Below are 16381 nucleotides of genomic sequence, written 5' to 3'. Positions count from 1 at the left end.
ACAGAGCCAGTGCTAATAAAAAGCAACAGCATTGATCCCAACTGGCTGGCAGAGGCACTGCAAAGCCACAATTGTTGTCCAACTGGTAGAAGTCCATTAGAGGCCTTCAACTAATGCACAATACATGCACTTTGATTTAGACGGATAACAAAGTGATGCTCTTCTTTCTGCTAAGTGGGGACCTGTTTACAAAACCTGCGTTTGATCGTGTTACGATATCGCAGCTGGTCATGATGTTCTTTAAATTCATACATTCCAATCGCCAAACACAACCTCAGAAGCATTTGATGATTAAATACTTCAGCTGATGCCGATATCCATGATGAAAATGGTAATTTGTCCAATAGCTGATGCCAATGTTTTGGTTTTTTTAACCAACATTGAAGGGTATCTTATGATTATGTTGATTTTGTTGATCTTTACTCGCCCCTCTGTGCCAGGGAAACATACACACACACACGCACATATAGATAGATAGATATAGATATATACATGTACATATATACATACATGTACACACACACACACACACATATATATACAGTATATATAGACACACACACACACACACACACACACACACATATACATATGCATATGACTACTTCAAAGTCTTTCAGCACTTTCTCACACCATCTTTGAAGACAAATTCAATCCTACACCATTCTGAAACAACAAATAACCTTTGGCATCAACATATAAGGCACTGCCATCTGTTATTGCTCTTATTTGCCAGTGGAAGTCAACTTGGCAAAAATCAGTTGATATATAGGTACATTTCCAAACAAGACATGTCCAATTAATAACATCCTGCATAGCATAAAACAAGATCACCTTCGGGGCAAGCAAGGTGACAAGTGAGACGGAGAGACAAAACAAAATGGGGGGGATAGTGAGAGAGGAGAGAGAGAGCAGGTGAGAGGCAAGGACAAGACAGATGAAAAATTATGAATATATAGCTGAGTGTGTTATGAGTGTAAAAACAGCCCGTTGTCCACAAACCAAGACAAACTTTTACTGTTTGTGCATTCTGTGGCTGAGGTGCGCTTGTCTGGCCCGTCTCTGGCTGTGATTTTAACAAGGTGCGGGAGGGTCGGCTCTGAGGGGCTGACCCCACCTTCAGTCGAAAGATGAACAACTTGTGACTGCAGAGCAATCTGATGCCAAGGTTAGTGTACCAAACACCCGATGACTAATTGCCTGAATATGTTTGATTAAACCACCAGCTTCACTTTTATGTAACTTGAAAAGCCTTCATCTCTAGACGGTGGTAAACTTGTTCTGTACATAAAAATTGAAATATTTTAGACATATTCCTGACTGATTTTATTTCTCTGATATACTGTGCGATAGGTGTGCATAATCCTGCTCAAGGCCTATGATGTTGGATTTATCACCTTTCCATACAGCATCCTGCCATTTTTGTTAGAAATTTTCATGTTGACCTTAAAATTTCCCATGTAATCCTTCTACCTTGCCAATGAAGCTCTGCGTAACCAGGTAACAAAGACCAATCCTCCCATCCCCTTGACAGTAACTTTAAACTGCAGTAATTTTTGCAACATTTTTTCACTTCAAGACTTCCACTTCTGTTAGACATTTACAGTTTACTGCGAAATGAGCAACTTTGGATGCATGAATGGAGCTAGTCATTAATACTCCAACTAATAGCTTGTCCCTTTTACACGCAAATATCTGTGATAGAAATTAAATCAGGTGATTATCAGTTTTGGTTTATAAGTTGTAATGAAAACAATAATTATTCAATTTGGTATTCAGTCTACTTCTTAAGAGTGCATTTAAGTACATTTTAAAAAAACTGCATTCCTGTCTGAGTTTTTCCTCAATACTGGTTCTGTTATTATTGTCAATGATCTAATGTTGTGTTTGTGAGTTGAGAGCTTGGCATGTGCGTGGACAGAGAAAACAGTCAGACCTGCATGTTCCTGAGGAGCTGGAAGATCTCCATTGTCCTGAGGACAATATCTTGGACCGTCTCCTGACCAATACGACACAGCGAGGCCGTGTTGACATCACGTGCCGCCTGCGCTTGCTGCTGTTGCTGCTGTTGCTGCTGCTGCTGCTGCTGCTGCTGCTGCTGCTGAGGCAGCGGCTGCCCACCAAAAGGTGACACAAGAGGAGGGGTCGTCATGGAGAAAGTAGTTGAGGATGATGGAGGAGGTTTAGGTCCAGGTGGAGTTACCCGTCAGGCTAGTTAACACCAGCACAGACTTACATGCCTTGATGTATTGTTTGAAGGAAGCAGAACAGAGACAGCAAGTTGTCAATTACTGAGCCACTGGTTCTGATATGAGTGTCAAACACTCAAAATGTAGCCACATACTCTGTGAGGACACTAGAATAACATCCTGCATGTTGAATCAATTACCTGCGACAAAATAACATTCTTCTAACACACAGAAAGCGCAGAGAAATTCTCTGAAGATGTCAAAGCTTTTACAAATCAGCTAAAACATAACGATGCCTGAGTTAGCTGAAAGATAAACACTGAGAAAGTGACTGTGCTAACATTATAGCTTTACATCGAAGTTGTAACGAGGTGCCTAAACTGTTAAACGCGCCTTTTTGTCGGCAGAAGTCCGTCAGCTTCTATTCCAAACTTACAATGCTACGTCCGGATGCGTTTAAATAACGGGTTTATTTACTCGCTAAAGCTAAAAAGCCAAAGTGGAGTGGTTGTCATCAAAGCTAAGTAAACACTCACAGCACATGCCACTTTGTCTCGGTTTATTTTGCCCGTCATTAAACTCTTACGGAACAATGTGAAACTCAACATTGCGTTGAGGGTTTATATACATTTAATAACACAACTGACAGTGTGAAATGTTACCTGTGTGGTGACAGTGTGTCATTTTTGATGACATGTCAAGTCCCCAGCTCTGCTCCGTGGATCTCCGTGGCTGGAAACATCGCGAGAACGCCGGTCCGTGACTGGTAGCGGTAATCACTGAAGTAGAAGCGCAAGGGGAAAAGGGTTCATTGTCACACTGTGAGGTACTCATTAGAGGTAAGCGAGGAGCCTGTAATTTCTAAAATGTTCGCAAACTGCATTGCCAATCAAACAAGTAGGATTTCATATCTCTCTAGACTAAATAATGCTTGTCAACAATGACAATAAGAATATTTAACTCTTGTTTAAATTGAAGGCTTTTTGCCAGAAAGTATTCCAGTAGAAAGCCAGCTAGAATACATTTCTGATTTGTGGTTAACTTGTGAAAGGTTCTGATTCAGTTCAAACTATGCTGTTTTCCTAAACTTGACCAGCTAGTTTTACTGCAAATACAAACACCAAGACAAAGTTGAAAAAAAAAACAACAAACATTGATTGAAAAAAGCGGGGAAATTGCAACAACAACAACAAAACATGAAGTTTCAACCCCTGTTGTCTGAATGAAAGTCTTGTGTTTAAATCCATGGGTTGGTAAACTGCACCTTTTTTACTAAAAATGTCTGTCAAAAACTACATGGGGGCAAACATTCGAAGCAGAGGTCCTGTCCTCCAACTTGTACTTGCAGTCTTTTGCCCCTTTGTCTCACTCAAGTGTGATAGGCCCTAGGGTGGTACTGAATGGATGTTTATGATGCGCGCCTGTATTTTCCTTCCTTCCTTCTATGCTTTAAATGACAACCATTTCAATTTTAGTCTTGAAATAAATGTCTGGACGCTGATGCAGAGGAACTTCGGGAAAAAAAATGCAGTATGCGCATGTGCCTCGTGTCATGTGTGCTGCATAGAAGTGACCTCTGCTGACCTGCCGTAATTCTGCTCTCATAACTTTGGTTACAACCCTTAAGTATGTGAGACAAACACATTGTGGATAGGACCTTGATTTTTTAGGACAGAACCTAACGTCACCCGGCAATGCTGCACACATTAGGTAACAGCGCCATGCTCTGGTGTATTCGTATAACAGCCAATACCCATCAGGCTCCAAACCAATTTATACCACATCAATGCCTCTTGTGGCTCCTTATAAGTTTTTAGAAAGTGTTATTCAAACACATCCCATTACCGGTGATGTTGTCTACTCTGACTTAAATGACATCCAATGCCTCCATCCATCCATTACGGTATTATTTTGTGAGCAATCAGAATTCATATTCATTTGAAATGAGGATAACAAGATGTGGCTTAAATAGCCAGTCGGCTGCAAAAGCCTCCCTCTTCAGCGTGTGCTCTGCCATGCAGAATTACTGCACTGACTTACAGCGTGAGACTGGAAATGGGAGTTTTATTGAAATAAGGATGGGCTTTGCCTTCAGGCTTGAGCGAACTGAAAAGGTAGATTAAGATGCCTATTACTTAATTTACATTATTCATTAAAAATTGGGGTTACGGGCAGGATTTCAATTTCCTTTTACGCGAAACACATTTTCTGTAATAATAACCTGAAGACATTTCCCTTTACTTTGTCTCTTTGTCTGAACAAAAAAGCACCAAAAAAAAAAACAACAACAAAAAAACACTGCACTGATACGACAAACATAAGTTTCATTTGACTGCCCACAACTTTCTAATTGCAGAAGGAGCGCTAGTTAGTTTGCCAGGATAAATGACCATTACTATCCCCATCTGCCACACCAGCAGACAAACTGAGCCTCTCTATAATCATGCAGTCTGTCTTCTCGGTGTGTTTAATTAGGACGAAGGAACGCTGAGTTGGCAGAGGCAGGTAGCTCCATACTGAGGTGTACATTTAACATTTTCTGAATTATGTGAAATAACTTTGTACATTCACATAATACATACCAATAACTTCACAAAAGTGGTGTGCGGGTGTATCCTCAGTGGTTGAGTGTGTTTATCATTTACGTAAGGCAAAAAAAAAAGAAAAAGCATCTGTCTGAAGCCCCAAAGCAATTTAAAATGCCCATATATCATCACTGATTAAAGTGTATAGAGAAACAGACAGAATGTATTGATCACATCGTGGCTGGTTGATGGAAAATGCATTGATTTAAACAGGCCTTTTCATGTTAATGTAATTGAACCACAGTGAGGCAAAACATTCTGGTAAATATCAGAGGCTGTCATTCATCACAAGGAAATACAACCAAAATTTCGAAGGGATTTATGAACCCAACTCTACATGGTCGGCACTGTATAGTCAGCAATCACCAACCTTACGAGAAAACAGGAGGATGAGGATTAATACATGTATGAGGATTTCATGGCCTCTGTGTATCCCGTGTTGCGCATGATTGAGGCTCTAGAAACACCAAGGAACACAGACTACCTTGAAACTGACTGCAGATTCATCAGACTGCAGCTCCTCATTGATGCTGCATAGGCTTGAACCTTGAAGATGCGTGTGTGTGTGTGTGTTTGTGTGTGTATGTGGGGGGGGGGTGCAAAAGAAGCAGTATAGTAAAATTATCAAACAAAATACCCCTTGCAAGGAAAGTGCAGTAATTATTAGCTGAAGGGGTATCTGGACTAAAATGGATCAGCTAGGTAGGCTATCTAGCGCATTAGCTATACTTTTAATTAAATACTCACTGATCTGCTCCCTCCAGGGCTGAGTTCAGATGGAGAAAGAGAGAGAGAGAGAAGTACATTGGTCTGATTCAAAGGCAGCAGTCCATTTAACGTCTAAAAGCAAATTACACTTCAAAAAGTCTCTGGACACACAGAAGGAGATTATTGATAGTGGCACAGGAAGCAGGGATCCAGTGTTTGAGAGTGAGAATATGGATGGTTGCACATGCACTGTATGTGGGCAGGCATGTTAAAAGCCCCAACATCAGATGATATAATCAGTATTCACATGTTTATTCATAGATATTGTATCATACCACTTACATACTCAAATACGCTTGTACATACACACATATCCATCTTGAATTTTCTCATTGAAAACGACTATTTATTTACAGTTGTGACTATTTTCTTCAAGAAAAACCTGCATGTTCATCTTGCAAATTTGAAGTTTCCCCTTCCTTTCGATTCTGTAATTTGTAAAAGTCTCGAGTTCTTTTTATAATTTTGTTATTCATATAGTTTTATGCTTTCTTTTTCTATTTTTTTATTCTTTAGATATGGAACCCACGCAGCATTCTGAACAGCGCTCTAATGACTAATTATATTCTTATATATGAAACTCAGACTTGGGCATGGAATTCTAATGAGGCCCACCTGATAATTTAACATGCAATATTAGAAAATCCCCTTTACATTCGTTGTTTCCATCTGTTTCAAACCCAATAAACATATTTCAAAAAGACAGACTTCATCCCAATTTATACGCGTTATTTTCACCTCATTTATTGGAGGTGATGCAGCTGACAATTAATGAAAACACAAACTCACGTCATGAAAACAGTTGCCTTTAAAATGTCAACTCATAAATTGAATCGCAGTTTAAATTTTTAGCATCTAACGCCATAAATCCACAAAACTGCTGTAGAAGAAGTGTTGCGCTCAGACTGATTAGTTGAAAATGTATCTAAAACCCACAAGACACCCTGGATATTTCAATTTGACGTACGCGTTGAGCAATAAAAAGCAGGGACGTTGGTGTCAGTTTCAAGATTTTCATCTCATTTAAGAACTTGAACAGTAACAGAACAAAGTGGAATAAGCTGATCTTTATTACCTCTAATCCACTTAGAGGGGAAGAAAAGGGGAAATTGTGTTAATGAAGTGGAAGTGAGATTTAAGGAATTTGTAGAGTGCATTCAGTGGAAGTACTGCTGTATCAGCGGAGCTGCCCTTTTAATATGTGGCGCAGGACAGACTGAAGCTACACAGGGTGGAGCATATTTGAAAAGACAGATTTTATTGAATAATTTATTTCAGCTTGTAAACTTACAACCACATCACTGGAAAAAAAAAATTTTTTTTTTCATCGTTAAAATCCAGTACAGGAGTACAGACGTATTGATCGTATTTCCACACGCAAGACTTGCCTGCAAAGGTTTGTCTCTGCTAACTGTTACGGTAAAAACAAAAACAAAAAAACAGGAGTGTGTTTGGTATAGTGACGGAAACATGAAAGTGCCGGGTTCACTGTGTAACGATTTAGAAAAGACAAACATTTCTATTGTGAGTTCTGCTTCAGTATCAATACACTTAAAAGGCAACTTGTGAATATCAAGATAAAACTTCACACAGGAGGATCAGGACGCAAACTTCAAATAAAATTTCTGTTGCCACCTTTCCTTCACTCAAATGCTTCTTGTGATTATCGTTATTATCATATCAACACTTCTTTTGAACATCAGCAATGTCACATTAAAACACTGAGGTGCAGAATTAAATACTTTTCATAGCTGCTACACTTTGATGGGACGTCCGCTCAGGTGGCGACGGTGTGACGCTACATCTTTGGGTCCTCACACAGCGTGCACCCGGGCTTCAGGTCGGCCTGTCTCTCCATTTGAATGGTTATGGAGTGGAAGTTGTAAGACGAGTAGCACACCTGCGTCATCTCTCGCAGGGCCGTCTGAGCATCCACCGATTCATCTGCGGGAAAGAGGAAAGGACAGTGGCGATTTATACACTTTTTTTTTTTTACTAAGTTTATTTCTATCAGTGAGAGAATTTCGCATGACCACACATTTTCTGAAAGGTCTTCTTCATCATGAGACATATACAGGTCTGTGTGAAAGCTTATTTGACGGTATTTAATTAAAATTAGTGGCAAGCGATGTAGTTTGTATTACAGTAAATAAATATATTATAAACCAAATGTTTCTAACTCAGGTTCCTCTCACCTACAGCTACGTGCGCTGACAGTACAACCTGGTTCGTAGTCAGGGCCCAAATGTGAAGGTTGTGGACCGCCGTCACCCCTGTCACAGCTAAGAGGCCATCTCTGACGTCGCTATACCTCACGCCCGCCGGAGTGCCTGACACGTGGACGACAAGTGAGAAAAACGTAAGTAAGAGAAAATGACTGAGCTACAGCTGCACAAAAAGGCGAGAGGACGACGGACTCACCCTCCATCAGGACAATCAGGATGTCTCTCATGATCGTGACGGTGGTGCATAACACTAATATGGAGAACAGGAAGGTGCAGATGGGGTCAGCCATTTTATATTCTGGCTGGAAGAGAAAATAAAACTTATTAAAATATTGTCTTTGAGGTGGATCTATTTTGAGTAATTTCCAAAAATAATCTTTAAAAAAAAAAAAAAAAAAAAGCAGCACAAAATCCTGACCAAGGCCAACTAAAGCGTTTTCTTCTGTAAAACTGTTAGAAGTCAGCAGCTGATGGATGCAGCTGCTGTTCTTAGGGGTATTTAATAGATTTTTATGAGTGAATCTCTTGTCCGTAATGAGCGCCCTGGGAGAGGATCAGAAGCACACTGAATCACTGAGTACTCTGTAGAGAGACACTTGGTAACAAAACAGCACGTGAACCAAAAACATAACACAATCTTTCCTGCTGAAAACAGCCAAAGCCTTGTGTTGCACTACATTCCTCATGCATGAGGTTTTTACCACAGAGAATACTGGGGTTTACAAGCTGGACGCTAAAAATAGAATTAATAAACCAGAGATATGCATCAGTAACCATATGCTATCAAGGTTGGGTTTTAAATAGGCTTGAAATATTATTAAACTCACATTATGCAGGCTAAGTCAGACCTAAACTATATAAGTGATTTCATACCAGCCTTAAAAAATGTAGGGCACTAAATATTAGAAAGGTTGTATGTCATCATTCAGCAGAACCTGGGCACCGGCTGGAGGGCACTCCTAAAACATATAGAAAATAAGTTCCTGTTGTATTTATTGGACACAAAAAATAAGTATGATTAGGAGTTATTCTGTATTATAAAAGCCTGCCTTGAGTTGATTGTCTGGCGAGAAGGGGAGATTTCTGTGCCCACATGTCAACTTTCTGATTACACAGCTAGAGAAAGGGAGCGGTTCGTCGTAGCGAGAATTGGAAATAAAGCCCTGCAATTTATTTTTCATGTAAACGTATTATTTTTTGCTCAAAAGATAATTCGTATGTGAGAGATAAATCGGTTCTCATCACTAACGTATGACAACACTTTGAAGCAAACGGTATTTGCAGCGTCCTCTCTAGCAGCGTATCGACTTTTCATTCTGTCTGCACAATTACTAACCTTGAAGAAGATAATGATGGCGCTGACAAACACGCTGAGGCTCTGTAGCAGATCCCCCACCACGTGGACAAAAGCAGCTCGTACGCTGGTGTTGGCCTGCCGAGCTCTGCGTTCTGACGGGAAAATTAAAAGTAGTTAAGTATGAAAATTTTTTTTGCAAGTGTGATTTTTAATTCTGGTCCATTCCATTCCATTACAAATCATATTGTATCATAAAGCCTCCTCCAGTGCACATGCAGTATGAAAAAGATATTTTATAGCTTAGTCAAGGTTGATCGAGTGAGAATGAACATTAACTGCTGATTGAAACTCAGCGTGAACCTTCACACGTGAGAACGCACCCTGCCCTGCTCCTTTTGGCTCCACGTTTACAAGTTCATCGTTCGAATGGGTGTGATTTGAGGTGTTCGAGTGCCCTTTGCCTTTCTCGTGACTGTGCCCGTGCGAGGCGAGCCCCCCGTGACTGTGGCCGTGGCCAGAGCGGTGAAGCATGAGCGCCATGCTGTTGAAAAAGGAAACATTAAGAGCTTATGAAATTGGATTTCTCTCTGTGGTGTCTTTACTCAAATCAATTACTCAGCACATTGTGTTGATGATGCGCTGATAAAAGCTGTATAAACAAGACTTGAGAGTGTGTATTTGACTCACATAATATTGGCCAGCACAGCACATCCAGAGGTAATGAGCATGACCGTGCTCTTGATGGTGTAGTCATTGCTGATGAGGCGTTCTACAGCCAGGTAAACCAACACTCCTGTTACCAGCCAGATGGTGAAAACTGACAGCAGAGCTCCCAGGATCTCTGCACGGATGAGCAGATGAGCACAGCGAGGAGACAAATTAATCAGGAGGAAAAAACTAACTTTGGTCGAACACTGAGTGGAAGTTGAAACTCTAAATAAAACAAAGATTAAGAAGACTAAATTCTTGGAATGACTGCACACACCTTGGGACTGACCAATAATTGGTGGAGCGCTGAATAAATAAACTTTCACAGCAGCACTTGGGCAACGAAGGGGGGAGAAGCAACGGCCGTGAATATGCTTTTTACCATCAGTTGTTAAATTAACAACTATAACGTGCAACTTTTCTAAATGAGTACACACAATGTTAAATAAGTTCATCGCCACCAGGTAAATCTCTGCATTCTCTGGTAACTGATGCATGCAGAGGTGTGGGAGGGAGCAACAGCAGTGACATAAAAAGGAAACCAAGAAAATGCTTCATAGAAATGTTTTTTTGGAATGGATGCAAAATAACAACTCTGCATCCAGATGAAGTCTTCTTATAGCATGTAAAGTAATCCATGTAGATTTTACTTACGCAACTTGTATAACAGAATTGTGTTACATAAACAGTTCTGTTTTTGTCACTGTTTCTGAACACCGACTGGGGAACTTTGCAGCACTGAGTGTGTACCATTAGCAAGCTACTTAGCGAGTCTTTTAGCTTAGCTAATTAGCGAGATTGGGGTTTCCAAAACCATTGAGAAAATGGGTCACTGTTATGTTTCATTGACAAAAGAAAGAAATAAAAATTAAAAAAAACAACAACCACTAACTCTCTCCTTTGGTGTTGGTATGATTATTCTTGACTACACAATGGGAAGAAAAAAGTTATCCAATGAGGCTAAAAGACATGTCGGTGCTTCACAGTTACAAGATTTCCTTGCTAACAGACTGCCAGGGCCAAATCAAGTCTTCATTCATTCAACTCTCTACACATTGTACTCTTTGTTCCCCCAATGCTGAAGGTTGTCTCCCTTATTTACGGTGATGTTATTTTGACTGAATGTATTAATTTAGCCATATGCAACTTCAAAATCACAAAGGCCTTCTGGTGACCTGGTCCTCAGTAGCACAAAGCCGCAGTACGGCTGCTGCTGCTGCTCCTGCTGCTACTCCAGACTCTGTACAGAAATGACTTTGAATGGTCTGTGCAAAAAAAAAAAAAAAAAAAAAAATGGGGAAGAAGAATTTTGATGTGCAACATGAATCTGAATAAAAGTTCAAATTTAATGCATTCTTCATGAAGCCATGCAGCAACCTTCCAGGCTAGGTAGTTCTTGTGGAAAAGGTAAAATGTGAAAAGATATACAACAAATCAACAACTCAGCTTCCAAATACTTGAGCAGGACCTAAATGTCATACACATCCAAGCCATGTCCAGAACCAGCAAGTGTAGAATAAATGATTTTTTACAGCCGCTCTCAAATCTGACAGCTCCTCCTGACTGATTAACATCATCGGGTCATACCTGCGCGATGCCAACCATAGCTGAGCCTGTGTGTGGCAGGTCTGGAGGAGAGCCAAAGGGATAACAGGCTTATGATGAAGCTGGTGAAGTCTACCAGCAAGTGGGCAGCATCTGTCATCACTGCAAGGCTCCCTGCAAAATATCCCCCTGCACAGAGGGAGAAAGAGAAGAAAATATTGAGTTGGATTTGTGTGGGAATTTATGAAAACATCACACAAAACGGGAAGGAGCCCTGAGAAACACTCAAGAAGGTGTGACAGAGCAAAAACAAATCTGAGAAGAAGGGGGGGCGGGCAGAGAGATGGGCCTGGATATATGCCCTGAGCGTCACTATGACCTTGACCTTCGACCACACAATCTTTTCAATTCATTCTCGAGTATCATAGAATATTTTTGCCAAATTTGAAGAAATGTGCTTGCTGTACACGTGAGGTGACAGTGACCCTTGACCTCCGAAATCTTTTCATTTCATCCTTGAGCCCCGGTGGACGCTGGTGGATGTCGTCATCATCTTGCAGTGAAGGGTGTGCTGGCTACGACGGCATGAAGAGGAAAAAAAACTCGGAATCAGGGATTACAGAAACCGAATGACTCACCGAGGATTTCGCAGACCATGAAAATCAGACAGACGACAGAGACCGTGAACAACGTCTTCCTGGCAACTTTCTTCTCTCTCTCTCGATCTTCCTGTGCATGGCTGTTGTCATGGCAATGCTTGATGCCACCAGTGCCGTCTCTCTGTAATGCCTCCTGGCCGGGCACACTGCATGAATATCAAATCAGAATAAATGCAGTCAAGGGAAAGGTAGTGTAACAGAGGACCAATTTCTTTGTGATTAAAATCTTCTACTACTGACTACTTAACAGTTCTTCAGGGATGGAAGAACACATTTTCATCACAGATTAACACGGAAGTTATTTGGTTTCTTTAAGGTTGAATTACATGTATTAATCAGAAGTTGAAGGTTATTGAATCAAATGATTGCCGGATAGAAGACTAACGCTTTGATAGATTTTATGTGTGATGACATCTCATTGCTTCAGCGGAGAGGGGTGGTTGAATAATGGATGCGAGGATGAGCATGATACATGTGGCCCCCAGTGGCGGTTCCCTCTGGAAGCTGCAGTAACTCTCGCCAAGAAGATTGTGTTTTATGGTGGCGTTGGTCAGCAAAATTTTCTAAAAAGGAATCACGAGGTTTGTTTTCAGCAAATGTGTTTGAGGCGTGACATAAGAAGAACATGTTCCATTTTGGAGCAGACTAGTCAAAAGGTCACTAGATGGCAGCAGGAAATTACATGTTTTGTTGTGGGTTTTTTTAAACATTGATCTTCTCGTTCAAGCGGGTCGACCAGATCCAGTTCAAACTTGATCAGAAACACCTAAAGAACTTTGGCTTACAGTAAAACCAGAGTTTTTGTCAACCAGTGTCACTGTGGCAAAGCAGCTAATTTTGATATTTCACCCCAAAAGGTGAAACTGTGCAACACGGACGCCACGCAGTCAAATCTTTTCCAAACATTTGATGACAGTCTGAAGACATCTACACGCTGAATTTAACTCACGTGATCATGGCACCACCTAGTGGTTACATGATGCAACCAAGATTAACAAACATTTGATTTTCTTGTTTTCTCCAGTTGTAAAGCATCAAAATGCAGTGTAAAGCATGTGTGGGCTCTTTAGCGCCACCTGGATGCAGGAAGTGATATTACAGCTAGAGCGCACATGGTTTGCTACTTCATGCAAAACCCAAATATCATCATCTTTTACTATATCCTGGCTCTACAGGACAGCTGCATGCTGGGATGCGGACAGGCCCATGAGGGTCTGCTCGTCTCTGATTGCAGCTTTAATTAGCGCTCTCTACGTTCTCTCTCATTTACTTCCATGCTGCTTTATAGCAAACGCTATAAAGTGTGAAACCTTTTGTGCCATACACCTCTTTCGTACTTTACACCTGCAGCCAATCAGCTTACAGATGCAGGAGGACAGCAGGAAAAGGTGCTTCCGCATTTTCTGATGCGATCTTAACATTTGGCTTGAGATGCCGTTAAAAAAAAAAAGTGTCTTCACATCAAAGTTAGAGAGCTGTTGTCTTATTTTAACAGTTAATTCATCAAATGTTAAGTCACTTGTAAAAAATTTGCTGATGTCTGATCCCTGAAAGGTTCCCATGACCCACAGGCACCAGCTTCAGGACCAGAACACTGGTCAGTGTCCAAATTAGCAGATAAAATCAGGCCAGATTATCACCGGAAGTGGATATTGTTTTTTCTCCTTCATAGGACTTGACCACTTGCAGAAGTTCAGGTATATCAGCAGTCAATCACCATGAGTCAGTCACCGAGTCCTACGGACCGAATGGTCCGACATGATTGTGTAACGGAACACCAACGCTTTATCTGCTTGCCACTACCGCGCCAGGGATGAGCGGATACGCACAAGCAGTAACCCCAGATGACTAGAACTGCACATTTGCGCACTGCTAAATCCAGCAGTGCCCCACGGAGACCCGTGTGGAAAAAAAGAAGTTAACGTGAGCAAAGAGGCAGTTCAGAGAACGACCAGCGTCACACGGGGCAAACTTTCCTTCCCCGTACATTTGACAAAAGGTTCTGACAAGTGTATCCTGACTGAAATGTGACCTCTCCCACCTGATAGACGGAGGTCTTCTCTTACACACTGAACAACAGAACTGATTCACAACTTCAGTTACAATTTCGCACAAAATGTAAAGAGGATAAATAAAAGTTTACCTTCCCAGAACAGCGTAGCTGCTCTTCACGTCTGTCACCAGGGGAAGTCTCTCTGGATCCTTGTTCTTGTACATGACTGACGTAATGAATGTCAGAACTTAGGAAGTAAAGAAAAAGAAAAACAAACTTACACTCGGTGAATGTCAAAACTAAAACAACCACTCGAGTCCAGTTCGATTGAATTTCTAAATCTAAGTGTTCTTTTGCTTGTTAGGATCTTCTTTGTTATCTGCTCCTGAAACTTGATTTGACAACGGCTGAACATCCCCTCCAACCACCCAGGGAGCAGCAGCTAAATATTTGATGCACCCTTGTGACTACCACCGTCTGCTGCACCGTGTGCAAACGCATGGCCGCTTGCAACGTCTCGCAGCTCTCATCCTAAAACATGAAAATCAGTTTCGACACCAGTACGAAAGAGAAGAGGGGAGGAAGGATGGATGGATGAAAGAAACGCACGCCGGGCCTTTAATGCACTGTAGCGCTTGCAGGTGGAGACACATAAACTTAATTTGGACTGATTAGTTGGTGCCGTGCACTCCACGCACCCACAAGGAACCAAAGGTCCCAGGTCCGCCCACCTTTTTGACCGGCCGGCTCTCGCTGATTAAAGAAGCCAGTGCCGTGTGCGCTTCCTCTGTCTATTATTCCTCACACAATGCAGTCACATGACCTTTGGTTTGTAACGTTGCCTCATGTTTCTTCCTCTCCTTATGTTGTGCTGTTAGCCCCTAGCACACCCGCTCCGGTTCTGTTGAAATCTCATCAATTTTTAATATCTTCCTGTAAATCTCTTTCCCTTTCTTTTTATAATTTTCCAGTTGCTTCCCTGAATAATTTTGTTTTATCAAGTGTCATCTTGTCAACCTAAAACATGCCACCATTAACAGGTTTCAAGTTATAAAGAGGCCCAAGCCGAGTACAGTTTAGCAGCAGAGATGCAGCAGTTAACACTGAACAGGACAGTTCTTTTAACGGTTACCTAAATATACCACAAGGTGGCGACAACGTCCTTTTTAAAATCAGTGAAATTAGTCCAGCTCTAACCTCATGTGGCAGATGGTTTGTTTACAGTTCAGCAGGCAAACGAAGAATGAATAGAAACTCTGTGAGTTTAAAAAAGAAAAACTGCAGCAATTTTTTTTCATTTTTATATTCAATCTTCATTTCTATATTTCTCATTCTATTTGGGCATCCCATTGTTTTTGCCCGTGATCGTTTGATGCTTGGTTTCTATGCTAAACATTCACATTTACATCTCTACATGCACCAGATCAGTGCAGCACACCACCCCTGTCTACTAAATCTATCTATCTACAGACCTTTCCATCTGTGAGGACTTGAGGTCAACATGTGTCAGTTGAATAATAAATGTAATGTGATTATTTAAAAGACAATGAACTCAATCTGTGGATGTGTTAAGTGGAAGTAAAAACAGTTGCTCACGTCTACTCGTTCAGAAAGCAACATGCGACGTCACAGCTCACGCCGTTTCAAGTCTAGCGGACTGAGAGAAAGACGAGACCGTCAAAAAGTTGTAAAGCAACTTATTTTTAATCCTTTTCACTCCTGTGACGTTTGTTTTCTTGAAGAGGTCTAAAAGTGGAGTCGGTTTGATTCTAAAAATAGTTTTCAATGTGTGGCGGCTGGTTCGGTCGATACATCAGAAATCAGGGCAGTGTGCAGTGTGTGTGTGTGAGTAGGATGATGCGGTGGGTTGCTAGGGGCTGCCGAGAGAGGGGATCATGGCACGAGAAAGGTTAGTTACACATGGCTGTTCACACTGTTCTCAAGACCTTGACCCTGCAGCGGGCCACTTAACACTGCTCATGAGAACTTTACTACAAGTGCAGGCCGGTGTGTGCATTTGTGTGTGAGTGCAAATCTGCATCCTTCTTCATAATATATGAAAGCCTAGCCTATGGTAAATTACTCTCTATTAAAAAACAAAAAAACAAAACAGCTATTTGTTACCCTGGAAACGTCCAACCTTCTCCCCTCTTTTTTTTATTCTAATGATCAATGAGTGTGTGTGCAACTAATAAAAGATCTCGAACGTGGTAAACAAGTCAGGTCAGGCATCTGGACAATGCACTGACGTCAGAGTCGCTCCGTCACATTCACACTCCAATGACGCTTGGTCGCTTTGCCAAGTTGGCTGGTGATGCTTGAGAAAGAGACAGCAAGAAAGAGAGAGTTTGGAGGGAGGAGGGTGTCTGTGTGTGTGGGGGGGGGGGGTGCAGGAGTTTGTGTATGAAAGAA

At 41.3% G+C, this 16381-nt stretch overlaps 2 protein-coding genes across 4 annotated transcripts in view; both read right to left on the bottom strand.

The window, feature by feature from the left end:
• Positions 1–2932, bottom strand: part of med30 (mediator complex subunit 30) — a 34728-nt gene extending 31796 nt beyond the window's left edge. The window contains exons 1-2 of the mRNA XM_086192934.1: positions 2852–2932; positions 1937–2240 (exon numbers count right to left, since the gene is read on the bottom strand). Of these exons, the coding sequence (XP_086049060.1) occupies positions 1937–2152 (216 nt within the window). The 5' untranslated portion in view covers positions 2153–2240; positions 2852–2932. The remainder of the gene's footprint in view (positions 1–1936; positions 2241–2851) is intronic.
• A 3851-nt stretch (positions 2933–6783) lies between these two features.
• Positions 6784–14719, bottom strand: slc30a8 (solute carrier family 30 member 8). Of its 3 annotated transcripts, none has more exons than XM_086192741.1 (10): positions 14701–14719; positions 14120–14216; positions 11956–12122; positions 11360–11506; positions 9752–9905; positions 9445–9605; positions 9104–9216; positions 7964–8069; positions 7738–7872; positions 6784–7486 (listed from the first exon to the last, which is right to left on the bottom strand). In XM_086192741.1, the coding sequence occupies exons 2-10, from the start codon at positions 14191–14193 to the stop codon at positions 7341–7343; spliced, it is 1203 nt and encodes a 400-aa protein (XP_086048867.1). In that variant the 5' UTR covers positions 14194–14216; positions 14701–14719; the 3' UTR covers positions 6784–7340. The 3 variants fall into 3 exon arrangements, with proteins under 3 accessions (XP_086048867.1, XP_086048866.1, XP_086048865.1); XM_086192740.1 differs by lacking the exon at positions 14701–14719 and adding an exon at positions 14668–14686; XM_086192739.1 differs by lacking the exon at positions 14701–14719 and adding an exon at positions 14579–14611.
• Between the last annotated feature and the right edge of the window lie 1662 nt (positions 14720–16381).

Source organism: Aulostomus chinensis, chromosome 22, assembly GCF_037954235.1.
Source record: "Aulostomus chinensis isolate RoL2024-O1b breed Wild chromosome 22, RoL_Achi_v1.0, whole genome shotgun sequence".
NCBI lineage: Eukaryota > Metazoa > Chordata > Actinopteri > Syngnathiformes > Aulostomidae > Aulostomus > Aulostomus chinensis.
The sequence above is the reverse complement of the archived record's forward strand: the minus strand, read 5'-3'. Positions and strand labels throughout refer to the sequence as shown.